General features: G+C 38.9%; 1 protein-coding gene across 1 annotated transcript; it reads left to right on the top strand.

Annotated features, from left to right (window-relative positions):
• The first annotated feature begins 7,893 nt into the window (after window positions 1-7,893).
• Window positions 7,894-12,610, top strand: LOC119798496 (somatostatin-1-like). The gene is made up of 2 exons (XM_038307997.1): window positions 7,894-8,086; window positions 12,226-12,610. The coding sequence occupies exons 1-2, from the start codon at window positions 7,937-7,939 to the stop codon at window positions 12,442-12,444; spliced, it is 369 nt and encodes a 122-aa protein (XP_038163925.1). The 5' UTR covers window positions 7,894-7,936; the 3' UTR covers window positions 12,445-12,610.
• The last annotated feature ends 1,505 nt before the right edge of the window (window positions 12,611-14,115 follow it).

Here is a 14,115-nt window from a genome sequence, read left to right on the forward strand (position 1 = left end):
AATATAGCTGCAAGGCAAAGAAAGGATAGTGTAGCTCCGCCCAACGCGTGTCAGACACACTTTTGCACCGCGCAGCCAGAGCAGCAAAGCTGCTTCAGCCGCGCGTCAGAACTAACTGGTACAAGCAGCAAAAATGAAGCAGCAGACGCGTGAACGTAGCATTACTTTGAACGGCCGGTTCACACGGATGTCGAGCGGTTGAAGTTCCTTTGTCAGACCCCCCAGGATAACGGCCAGCACAGCGTTCATTTGTTTCACCATGTTTTTCACATCGGCTGTGAGATGGACACGCATGGAGTCACGGATTAACAATTTAAATTTTACATGGTATCAATGCCAGGTTAGATCTTTCCAACAATGAACAAAAATTCTCGGTGTCTGTTTCACAAAGCAGGTTTAACAAACTAAACAGACTCAAATCCTCAACTCTGATTTGATGTAGCCTAAGGTTGGAAACTGAGATGTCGGTTCCACAAAGGCTGCTGTGAGTTAGTTTAATCAACTCTGAGTAGGTCCACTCAGAGTTTAACATGTGCGTAAAGTATGAAAAGCCTATCATCAAGCCTATTATCAGGGGAGCCCCCATTCAACGAGCCACCATGACAACAGGCAACAGGAAGTGCCTATTTCACACCACTGGAATTAGGTATTTTAATGGAGAACTGAACAAACGATTTGGAGAATGTGTTTAAAAGAAAGAGCAACTAGCTATAGCTACAAAGGAGAGGAAGATGGCGAAGGAGAAGCTTGCTGCTTGAGCTAATGCGTAGGTTTATATGAACTGGACTATGGCGGGCTGTGTTTTTTTATGTTTGGCAAGCCATTTTAAGTTTTATTAAAATCACTCTCCTTTCTGTTGTTTCATTTGTAGATCACTAAAATAAGATTCCTAAAGGTCAAAAGTGGCTGTTTTGACTTATTCTATTCTGACTTGATGTTTATTTATGACATCTGAAATACATTTCTTCATAGTCAAAATAATACAAATGATGACCAGCAACAACAGGAATATGGAGATCTGAAATTCATTTCTAGACATCAAGAGTGTTTATTATAGATGTGAAGAATGTCATTTTGTTTGAAATAGCCATTTCATTTAAACCACTTGGTCCCAGCCATCAGTGCAGGATTATTTGAGCCGTAAGTGAGAGTTCTTTAGCTTACCTAGTGTGTTATTCTGATTGTCTGATCCTGACTAGTTTCTGCTTCCCAACCCTGGCTTGGATTTCCTCTTCGCATCTCAGATCTTCTGGCTTGGACTTATGCTTCCTTATTGACACCAGCTTTAGATTCTCCTTCCGGATACTCCAGCTCTTCCATGTCTCCTGGCTTGTGTTTGTCGGTCTGCTCTGCAGAACCTCTGGCTTCTACTCCTGGAACTCTCTGGGAAGCAACCGCTGCATGCTGTGGAAAATCCAATTCAATGATTGGCTGGAGGTAACAACTCACAGGATCAGGTTTATTTAGAATAGAATAGAATAGAATAGAATAGAATAGAATAGAATAGAATAGAATAGAATAGAATAGAATAGAAAATCCCTTTATTGTCCCACAATAGGGAAACTCTGTGTTGTGTTCACAGAGCTGCTTTGGTTTGGAGTTTTTTGTTTCTGTTTTCTCCCCTTCATTTTCAGGGTGTGCCAGGCAGGTGAGGCTCCCAGCTGTTACTCATCAGCCACAATCAAGCAAGCAGTATTTAGAGGAGTAATTTCCCCGAGGCAGACGACAGATGGTTACCTATACCAGTGGTAACTGGGTCCCTCTTCAAGACTTCAAAGTTAAGTTGAACTTGTTCTGATAGTCTTACTTACCAGTCTTATCTCTGTTTTTCTTTAGTTTTCCTCCTGCTGAAGACTGGCTCCTGTTCCTCCCTCAATGGTGCTTTCCACTCCTCCCCAAGAGCTGTCTTTCAAGATCCGCAAAAGCTGAGCTCACCTGCCTGTCCACCCTCCAACGCCTAAAGAACCTGGTAACTCCAAGGTCTTCATCCCCCCTCTCTGTGGACACTGTTGCTCCCCCTCAACCTGTTTCCAAGCCCTGAGAAGTAAGTCTGGCCTCACTGTTCATCTCAACATCAGCTGGAACTCATACTGATCACCTGACTTGTTTTGCAGTGAGACACCGCTCTGGATTTTCCTGTTTTCTCTGCTTCCAGTCTGAACAATAAAAACCCTTCAAATAAACTCAGTTCTCCTGTCGTACGTACTGCTGCTGCGCCAGAGTCTTGATCCGAAATCATGTCACTCTGATATTACATCAGCAAAAAGATTATAGAAGAATTGGTCACACAGATGTGGACTTGTATAAGAGTCCATGTATAAAAAAAACATGTATAAGAATAACATAATAGTGAAGAGTTCAAATATAAACAATAAAATACTTTACTGTAAAGTGTTTTAACAATATAAAACTTTGAATAAAGAAAGGATTTAGGGTGGCAACTAATGATTTTTTGCAAATCGATTAATCTGTCAATTATTTTTTCAATTAATTGATTAATAATCAGACAGCCAAAGGATCCTTAAAGAAGACTTTTTACGAAAGTAAACCGGATTAAACTAAAACTTTTCCCCTTAAGGAGTTCTGGATACAGCATATTAAAAAAATGTATCTTTACTGCAAAATATTTATTTTATTTTTTTTGACAATTTTTACATAATTGTTGCTTACAGTTTCTATACTCCATTTAACAATTAACAATCGGTTATTAAATTAGTTTACAATTATTTCAATAATCGATTAATCATGATTAGTCTAATTAATTGTTTCAGCCCTAAACTGATTAAGTTGGTAAAAATGACCTAGCAGGACTGCTCCAGTGGGAATGTTGGCATTACAGTACATTACTGGATAATGCACACATAGATGTATTTAAAAGTTCGTAGTGATACGGCTCCTAACAGTCCTTACTACTGTTACATAACAAAATCACTGACTGATGGACTAGAAATCTTTTTATCAAGGTAGCAGGAAAGTGTTTGATGATGGCTGGATGCTGTTCAGACCTGAAAAGAAAGAACCCTGTCAGTGCTGCGAAATAGTTAAATAGTTAAATATGATAAAGGCTGTTTTATGGCGACCGCAGAGTACACAGGACAAAAATTCAAGTAGCATAAACAATAGCTAATCAGCTATTTGACAGGCATGGGTAGTGTCCCAACCCCTATATATAAAGGTTAGGGCCTAAGGCCCATAGGGGTTAGGCCATTTTATATGAGTGTCTAGTGGTCCCCGAGTGCATTGCAAGGGGTACATGAAAATATTTTATGTCTTAGGTAGTAAAATAAAATAGAGCTGGGATTGTTTTGCTTTTTGCAGACCCAATTGAAAAAATAAACATGCTTTCATCAACCAAAAACTTTGTTTTTCTTATTTGTTTGAGTTCACCAAAACCATGCTGACGAACATCCTAGAAGTAAAGAACAGCCTGGGATCAGCTTTACTGAGCTATTGGAGCTCAGCAAAGCAGCTCAGGTTTCTTGATAAAACAAAGTAAAAATAATAAAGTCAGTCTGACTATAATTTTTGTTCTGTATTTTGTTCCCAATTCATCAAGTTTAAATCTGATTATAGGGGAGTTACTCAGAGGAGCTCCAGTTTTAAAATTACAGGTTTATGATATGATTTTTTTTATTTTTTTTTTATTCCTTACTAACTTCCACATTTGTGTTGTTTTTTATGTGAGATGAAAGGAATAAAATGCCTAACAATGAAATGCTGAGATAAAAATATTTAATAAAGCAGTGTTTTATATTCCGTTATTGTACGTCCACTTTTGGATGATCATCAGTACTTTTGACAGAGAGGGGAACTCATGGTAAGTGCACACGTCTAAAAAGGGTGAGAAAAACATGTCTAGTGGATAAAAAAGTAGTGGACTCAAAATTTCCCACAATGCAACTTGAAAAGTAGTGTACATCAATGGTCACTAGATGAGCAGATATACCCAGGAAGGCTTTGCAAGAGCTCTCCTCTCAAAGCATCATGGGATTAGTTTTGGGGATGAGTGAGAACAACGATGACACAGGCACAGTGCGGCCAGAGTCTCTTAATTACTGTATAGTAATTGAGGGGTTAGGGAAAATGAGGGACATTCGGACTAGAGACTGACACGGGAGTGGATTTTCACTCCTGTCCCGTCCCACTCCCACAGAAAAAAATGGTGTCCCGTCCCGATCCCGGGCCAGGGTAGAAATCTAAATCCTGTCCCGTCCCACTCCTGGTGAAATTACTCCCACTCCCATCCCGCTCCCATTCAGAATGACTCCCGCTCCCGCACCACTCCCATTCTTGTTGTTTTTGAGCGCGGGTGAAAAACTCAGAGCGGAAGTTACTATTGGTTTGCTCCCGCTCCCGTCTGCTCCCGTTAATGTTTAATCCTGTACCGTCCCAATCCCGTGATCGTTACTAATACTGACTCCCATCCCACGGGAATCCCACGGGAATCCCGTGACCCATGGGACTCCCGAAAAAATGTCAGTCTCTAATTCGGACACAGACATAATTTCCATCTGGAATTCTTTTTTAGAGGTTCTCTTGATCAGTTTAAGCTTTAATCTTTGCATTATTGCTCCATTACTGCCTCTCTCAGCTTCAGAGGGGGACATGGCTGCCCTCCTCGTCCCAGTTCTGGTGTTCTTTCTGACGATTCTATCGCATTGATTTCACACACCCCTGCCGTCATCAACGGCTTTGTTAGGCTTTGAAAATTAAAAAAATGAATAAAACATAGGAACAGTAAGTCGCTTAGTGAATTCCCTAACCTCTATTTTATCTGTGGAATTGTCTCTGGCCGTTTCATAGCAAGTCAGCATCTAAAATCCCTCATTTTATACCCCCTACCCCTTGTAATGTCCACTACCCCTACATGCAAAGAAGGATTGGGAAAAGTGAAAATGTAGGGGTAGGGCTCCATCAACTCAGCGACCACATCTGAACGCAGTTCGATGTGGTTGCTGAACGCAGCTTTTACTTGCATTTCTTACATCTCTAGAAATCAAGTTTTTACATTTTTTTGTACATTTTTTTTTCAATTTGGATCTTGTACCATTCTTGATTATTTTTTAACTTTGCTGGAAGGTGCCATAGCTTTGTAGGCTACTTCTTGTTTACACATTTGCAGTTTGTTGTTAACATAGATATAGCTACAGAGTGTCTTCATATACAAAAAAAAGAGTATAAACAGAGGTTAAAAAACAAAAGTAAAAAATAATAAGGCAGTAGGATATGTTAGTCTTTCAGAAAAACTATTAAACAACATGACCATGCATTTTTAAGTTGCTTTAAAGTCGTAGGGAAACGGCTGTTCCAACCATTGCGTTTCAGAATTCTCCCGAGTGGTGCACGAATTTACACAAGTGCATAAACTCAATGTGATTGTTCCTTTATAAAGGGGGCGGAATTGTTGTGGCGGAAGGTTCGCAAGCAATTTTGATTGTGGCTGTTGTCTCAGAAGCATCTTGCTAACCAGTTAGCAACTTAGTGCTAGTAAGTTCCCTATGGGAAATTATATTAGGACCAATTAGCACTAAATTGGTGACTTAGAAACAACGCTGTCAAGGAACGCTATGGACAGCGGAAACATGCAAGAGGAGGAGAGTTTTGTGTCGGAGGTCGTGGATGAGTCTCCTCCGTCATATATTTTTTATTTAGAGGAGGAAAGTGGGGACAAAGACGTTGTGGAAGAGGACGCCAGGGCGGCAGAAGCTTGGTTTGGTGTAGAAGGCTTACAGCCGTACATGTTTGAGCCCTTGCCTCGCAACGCTGCCAGTTCTGTTTGTCATGTTGGGTTCTAGGCGTCTAACCCACATGCAGAAACACTTGTGAAACAGAGAAAAAGTTCAAAGGTTTATTTACAAAATTACAGTTATTGTGAACAGGTTCTTGGCTCGGCAGACAGGTCACGGGAGGAACACCACTGAGGAGGACAGAGGAGTTAGGGTTTATCCAGGTAAACTGCAGTTTTAAGGATGACGGGGTAAATGCCTGCTCAAAGGTGGAACTAAGATGCAGGGGGGAAAGGCTCAGGGGGCAGAGGCTTAACTGAGTGCAGGCAGGCAGATTCCAGTAAGAGATAAATCTCTAGGATTTCAGGTTTTCAGACAGGACTCCATCTGTGAGGCAGAGAGAAACAGGGTCAGGCAGGTTCACAAAAAGATCAGAGAATCAGATCAGGTTGGTTGGCTCAGGTCTCCTTAAATAGGGCTTCCTTGATGAGCAGATGGAAGACAGGTGTCGCAGTCAGCTCATGCCCTCAGGAGATCTTGTGCGCCCTCTGGTGGAGAAGGTGGACAAAGCCTCCAGATGCCAACACTGTTAGCTCTACGCCTGCTGAAGACACAGACGTCCATCCCTGTGAACACTGGGACGGAACTTAATGGGAAAGAATAAATGGTTCTTATTTCGTATTTCAACCGTTGCATATTATTAGCTGCGACATATGAATCAAGATGCTATGACCGAAAAAATGTGACTGACAGATGAACATTGATATATGATTGGCTGAATTTAGGCGTACAGGCTGATGTAGGCCTATATAATGATGATGATAATGGGAAAAAAACACAGACTTTAAGACAGGATTTTTTTTTTTATAGAAATTTTCTAAATTTTGGGACAATATGTATGAAGGACCAACTCTGCCATATTTAAAAATAAATACAGAAATAAATAAATCCTCAATAAATGTATAAGCATACAATTAATTGCCAACAAAAAAGTGAGACATAAATGTATATAACTCTTAATTAGCTTCTTTATTTATTTGCCTTTGTAATAATTACCTTATTTATTTTTCTGTCCTTTATAATCTTCAACTTTATTTTTTAATTACTTATATTTTTAAGTATTTATTTATGTGCATGTTATTATATTTTTGTCTGTTTTATTCTTCCTTTGTATTTTTTTACCTTAGTTATTTCTTCGCCGCTGTTTATTTCTCTCTGCCCTTTTTACATTTCTCTATGCATTTATGCCTCATTATGCAAATGAGCTCAGAGTACTAAGTTAAATGTTCTCTTTTCTGTTGCTGTTGTTCAATAAAAGTATGTTTTAAGATCATTTGAGGCGAGAACCTTATACTTTTAAGCATCACCATATGGCCCATTCACAGATTTAATGCGTAATTTAAAAGAAAATGTGACGAACTTGAGAGGACCGCGGCAACCAGCGGAGCTCCGAAGCTGACGGCAGCCAGGTCTATAGCCAGGCTATGATGGCGATTTTTTGTTGTATTTGGCAAAGTTTGGCAAAGTCCGTACTCAAGTTCTAATGACTTCAGACTCGACATCAGACTCTCCTCCTGTAGATTCGACCGATGTAGTAAAATGCTAACCAACACGCTTCACACACGGCTATGCCGAGAGAGGGCCGCTGCAGATGGGCTGTGGTCGGACCTGGCTGCCGTCAGCTTCGGAGCTCCGCTGGTAATTAAAAAATAAAGTTGAAGATTATAAAGGACAGAAAAATAAATAAGGTAAATATTACAAAGGCAAATAAATAAAGAAGCTAATTAAGAGTTATATACATTTATGTCTCACTTTTTTGTTGGCAATTAATTGTATGCTTATACATTTATTGAGCATTTATTTATTTCTGTATTTATTTTTAAATATGGCAGAGTTGGTCCTTCATAAATATGGTCTAATAAAGAGTACATTTATATACATGTTTAAGCCAGAATAATTTCCCATTTAAACATTCTGACCGTCCTCCTCTGGGTCTGCGGGCCTCAGGTTGGTAAACATTAAACCTTTTAGCAGGAAACACGAAGAGAAGCTTAAAAACGGATCATTTGACTAAACTATGGAAACATGATGATGATCATCATCATCATCAGTCACCCCCTCCGTCCATCAGGGTGACGCCAGCAGGGCTTTATAAGAACCGCTCTCTCCCGGGACAGACCCAGAAGACCCGCCGAGCTACGAGCAGACAGATGTTGAAGATGTTCTCCTCCCTGAGCCTCCGCTGCCTCCTCCTGCTCCTCCTCTCCCTCAGCGCCTCCATCAGCTGCTCCTCCGCCGCTCAAAGAGACTCCAAACTGCGCCTGCTGCTGCACCGGACCCCGCTGCTGAGCTCCAAACAGGTGGGAACCAACCGCAACACACAACTCTACTTTATATTACAGTTTAAACTCGGATAAAGGCGTGATAAAGTTATAAAATACATAAAATAAAATAAAAACACGGAAAATCAGAACTGTTTTCAATATTTCTTGTTTTTTATTGTTGTTGTTGTTTTTTAATTGCTCATTTTTTCCCCATAAAGGAGCTTATTTCATTACTAATAAAGTTTATTTTCAGCTTTTCACCTTAAGTCCGATGATACGATACACTGAGACAAAACCATCTTTAAACTTAAACAATAATAAGTATTTATTTATTTATTTATATATTTATTTGTTCTTATTCTATATTTGCACTTAGATTTTATTCATTATTTTTGTTTTAGAGACTAAAAACAGTCTACCAGAAATCATGAAACTGCTGATTTAGCTGCTGAATTATTTGGCCTGCAGACATAAAGTCAGTGATTTTTTTTTTTTTTTTTTTCTTACTGATCAACATGGTGAAAACTGCACAACAGCCAGATTCAGTCAGAGAATCTCTATTTTTGCTTCTAAGAAAAATCTTTTTGATCATTTTCAGAGGAATAAAGGAATATATCAACTTTCAATATTTTCTAGATTCAATATTCATTCTTAACATGGAGTAACCCCCCCTAAATGAATGTGCCAGAGCATTGTCTGACTCAGATAAATGTTGATCTATCTGGTTCAATCTGAGCAACCTCCTTGGTTTGTTTGGAAAACTTTAGATTTCCGTTTTCTCCAACAGGAATAACACTGTCACCTGTTTATTCTAGATCTCCTGCTCCCTCAGTCAAACAGGAGCCAAACCAGCTGTGATCCATCCATTCTGATGTTTTCTCATCTCAGAAATGTCCCAATCCGTCAGAAAACACAAACTATATTGTTTATCTGTTGTTTTTTATTCCTAGAATATTATGTTTAATTGATGTGAAAACAGGTTCGGACATTAGTACTAGAGCAAAAACTGAAGAAGTTGTGGTTTCTTTTGGACCTTTAAGGAACCTCCAAAAGAACATTAATGTTCCTGAGTTAAAACTTCATCCGCATTTAACCTGGAAACTGTAAAACTCAAGTCAGAGCATAAAATGTTTTAAAACATTTATAAAACTTAAATAAATATGAGCAAAGCTGATCTTTAAAACAGTTGTGATTCATATTGTATGGGCAGAACTACAGGTGCAAACTATTTTGCATTTATAAATATATAGATTATATTCTAATACCAAAGCTCAGAAATGTATACGTGGAAAAAAAAAGCTAATGTAAGTCCTTACAACCTGCATCAAACCAAAAAGCTGCTGTTTAAATTTACTACAATTGAAAGTCAGGTGCATACTCACACATTAATTTCTCTGGTTATAGATTGGAGAAGTAGGCACTGCTACAATGACAAATGATGGTGAGATAGTCTGCATGCACGCAATCTAATGAAAAATAGTGATGAAAAAGATATCTGGGTGGGGCAGATTAATACACTTGATTAACTGCAAACAATCTTTATGCAGTTAATCAAAAAAAGAAAAAAAATTACTGAATTTAAATATTGTAGCATGTCTGGAAAAACACCGTACAATAAACTGTAACAATAATCACCCCATAGATGCACCAGTCTCCGGAATGCGTCTCCAACTTGGCAGAAGCGATTTCTGTTTTCTCTTAATGTTGCCTTATGGCAGAGCCTCATGGGCCACTATCGTGCAACTTTTAGATATCTCCCCGGCCCAACACACCTGAATTAAATAACTCTAATACCTCCTCAGTTGAAGTCAAATACTCGTGAGTTTTGCAAAGGAGCTAATTATTTGATTCAGGTATTAAAGCAGGGATGCATCTAAAAGGTGCAGGACACTGACCCTCAGGGACTGGGTTAACAGTCCCTGAGTTCAGTCCAGCAGGTTAGAGAGGATCTCACTATATTTATAAATAATACTTTAATATTTCTTTCAGGATGATTATTTAGGCCTATTTTTGCTGGTTCCAAACCGCTATTAGAGCACCATTTAAATTGAGCCCAATTAAATAACTTTGCACGTCTTGACTTTCCTAACATGTCTACTTTAAGCATACACTATATTTTGTTTTCCCAAATAGATTTTATATCATTCTTATTTATAGTTTTTAAACATGAGATGCAAGGACAAAGAATTCTAAAATTCATCCAAATCTTTGTTTTATTATGAGATGTTTGTTCAGAACAAAAACTGCTTAAAAATAGAAAGACAAATTATAAGGCAAAAACTTTTGATTTGTTTAATTTTAATGTATGACTAAAGCAGGATCGAAGATCCTCGGTTATCTTTATATTTGGTCCATAATGATGGAGCTCTAGCCTGACTGAGTCGGCTCGGGTCTCTTCACCTGCTGAGATTTAAAGTCTTAATATCTCCTGATTTGTTTGGAATATTTTAACCTTAGATGTTATATTTTAAATAACCCTAGAAAAAATATTGTTAATAAACCTACTTAACAACATGAATAATGATGAGTTTTCTTTTTGTGTTTGTTTTTTTTTATTATTATTTCATCATATACACATTCCCGTGAGTCTGATTGGTTATGGAGTCTAGAGCTACTTCAGATCCGAAGTAACAGAATAATTGGTGATGGTGGGGGGGGGGTTCTACATATAATTTTTTTAAACTAATTTTTGTTTGAATATATTCTTTTATTTATTTTGTTCATATGTAGTATCATGTATTGCCTTCATTTTAAATTATCTTCTATAAATCACTCCTCCTCCTCACTTCAAGGAAAACCTCTGAAACACAATTTAAAAAAAAATAAAAATAAAAATTCATAAAGCTGAATCTGAAAAAACATAAACAAGAAAAAACAGAAGAAAAAAAACTTGAACACAAATCTAGGAATATTTAGAATTTGAAAAAATAAAATCTGTTATTTTTTAATAGAATTGAATAAAAATGAAATTTGAATAAGATAAAATATTTTTAAAAAAAATATGAAGCCCATGATCTGGGAAAACAAGAGAGTTACTCTCAAACCCTTCTTGTGATGAAGAAGTTCTTTAAAGTTTTCTGAATTGTATTTTTTTTAAATTTTAAATAACAACATGTTTTTGTTTGTTTTTTCAAATAGTTGGAGTGACCGATTGGTGTGGAGTTGATGCAATCAGCTGGTTTTCGTTGGAAAACTTTGAACTAATCTGACTGCATGGTCTGGTTGAATGATCCCTAAAGTACCTTGAGATGACGTGCTGTGAGTTGGCGCTATATCGATAACGTGAATTCAAATTTCCATTTATCAGACAGGTTATTTCAACAATAGTTGAACAAAATTCACTAAATGGTTTTACGGCTCTTGGATGTGGTAATTCAATTCAATTCAGTTTATTTCTATAGCGCAAATTCACAACACATGTCATCTCAAGGCACTTTACAGTTCATCAGATCATCCAGTCAAATTCATTCAAAGTTTTCTATCTAAGGAAAACCAGTTGACTGCATCGATTAATTGACTCGAAGGCAATCCCTCACACTAAGCATGCTTCTAGCGACAGTGGAGAGAAAAGACTCCCTTTTAACAGGAAGAAACCTCCAGCAGAACCAGGCTCAGTGTGAGCGGCCATCTGCCGAGGCCGACTGGGGTTCAAGGAGACAGAAGTAGAGACACAAAAAGCAGCTGTAAAAGGCGGCCCCGTCCAGGAAACACACAGCCAGGCAGATGAGCTCTGAGCTAACTACCATGTCAGAGGATGAAGAGAGCACATCCAGCCAGTCACACACAGAGAAACAGGACTACACTGAAAAACTGTAATAACAGGGAGTGTTATAATTGCTCTCCTCCTCTTAGATCACTTAATCCTTACTAGAAATGTTGTCTCCATCCAAACATCTTAACTCCAGATATCACTTTCTGATTCAAATATCCTGTCTTCTTCTGAGGTTCTTGTAAAATGCATAGGATGTCCAAACTGGCTGAAGGGGCAGAAAAAATTTTAACATTTTCCTGGATCTGATGAGCGCTGGATAAGATGTTGTCTGGAGTCTCTTCTGGTCTCAGGAGCTTCAGGAACATAAGAGTCTCATTGTTGAACCAATAACTTCCAGAAAGGACCCTGTTGCATTCTGATCCAATGCACTATGGTCTAATCTGTCTCCTTTGTGTCTCTGCAGGAAACGTCTCGCTCCTCGCTGGCAGAGCTCCTCCTCTCTGACCTCCTGCAGATGGAGAACGAAGCTCTAGAGGAGGATGGGTTTACTCTCCCCGAAGGAGAACCAGAGGACATCCGTTTGGACCTGGAGCGGGCTGCCAGCAGCGGGCCGCTGCTCGCACCCCGAGAGAGAAAGGCTGGATGCAAGAACTTCTTCTGGAAGACCTTCACGTCCTGCTGAGCCTTCATCGCCCTCCTCCACCCCTCCTCTTCTTGATGCTGTACAGAAGCTGATCTCTGGTCAGCTGAGTGAAATGTTCCGATCTTTCTGAGCTGATTCTTTCTGAATGTAAACACCATGAAACTATTTTTAATTGTTGGTTTGAATAAAATCTGTTTGAGAAAAACTTTCTGTGTCTTCTGAGAGAGACAAGGAGAGAGTTAGAGAAGATTTGAGTGGCCATCAGAGGAAAATAGAGGCGTGATATCTGGCAGTAACCAAAGCGTCCTACAGCATGTGAGGTGGAAGTCAGCAGACTCACAGGTCGATTCCTGAATCAGCATGCGGGGCCAGCAGGTGTTCCATAAACCAGCTGAGGCCTCTCACTAATGTAAAGGCTCTGGTGACCCAGTGGTCAAAAGGTTCCCCTCCATGTTAGAGAGCAGAGGTGAGGAATTGATCTACATTGAAGACTTAGACGTGTCTAAATTCAGTGACAATCTGGGTCTAAACCACAAAAGACCTAATGCTGGAATGCAGGATACAAAGGACCTGATAGGACAGACTAAGAAGTATTCAGCAAACAAACAGGCAATGTGATGCGCTGAATAATTTAGGGTTGGACATCTATGAAATATCAGGGGACATAAAGACACAACACAAAAAAAGAAAAGCAATATCACTGAAAAACCTAGAATTAAACCAGACAGTTGGACCAAATACATATTGACATTTTACCCGTGTTCATATTGGAACCCCAAATTAAAATTGGAATTTTCATTCCCTGTTATGCTCATGATATTCCTCTTTATTTGTCCATAAATCCTGGGAAAACAGAGTAGTTATATAGCCTGCAGGTATGTCTTAAAGAAATATGGTCTGCTTTTAAATTCAAATGAGACAGAATTTGTTGTTATTGGATTCTTGGTTAGCCAGACACTTCATCTGGACATAATTAAATTGGTCAGTATTAATTTGCCACCAACGCTCACAGGAGATATGCTTTTGTAAAGATGGTGTCTTTGTGAAGGAAGTCAGGAAAATGTGGGTCAATCACAAACAGTTTTATAATCGCAATAGTCAGCCTTTATATGTTTTTCTGAACTCTATGACCATATGTCATACATAAGAATTATTTCTACTAACATAAGCTCAGAAATATTGTTTATTTCTAAAAAAATCTTGGGTTATATCTTAGGGGCCAAACAATTCCAGGGGCATCTTTGGAAAGCATGCATCCTCTGTGTGGTGCAGTGGACCCTGGCCTCCGTAATGCTCCTGGTTAGAGCTTTTGTCCATTTGCAGCAGTGGTCAGTGCATCAGTATGCTCTGCTGCTGAAGATTCTCAGTCATTTAAAAAAAAGGCAAAGCACTCGACTTTGTTTCCAAGTTTGAAGATTTTTCGTTTCCCATCCAGAAAGTTTTTTCAATCCAAAATGTCAGGAATGGCAGTGAGTTCGAGGTTTTATACAGTAGCCCAACAAAACCTTGTTATTCTTTTGAAAACAAAAATGGACGAACGGGTCCACCCCTTTGGAATGGGCGTCGTTTGGCTTCTTCTGTTAGCCTGCAGTACCCCATACCCGTCTAATCAGCTCAGTATGGTCCTTCAGTTCATTCTGCTCTGGCCACTGATAGGACATTTGCTTATTTCTGCTTACCGGGAAACTGATCTTTGGAGACTCAGCTCTT

Source organism: Cyprinodon tularosa, unplaced genomic scaffold (assembly GCF_016077235.1).
Source record: "Cyprinodon tularosa strain WSP-4 unplaced genomic scaffold, ASM1607723v1 ctg627, whole genome shotgun sequence".
Classification (NCBI taxonomy): Eukaryota; Metazoa; Chordata; class Actinopteri; order Cyprinodontiformes; family Cyprinodontidae; genus Cyprinodon; species Cyprinodon tularosa.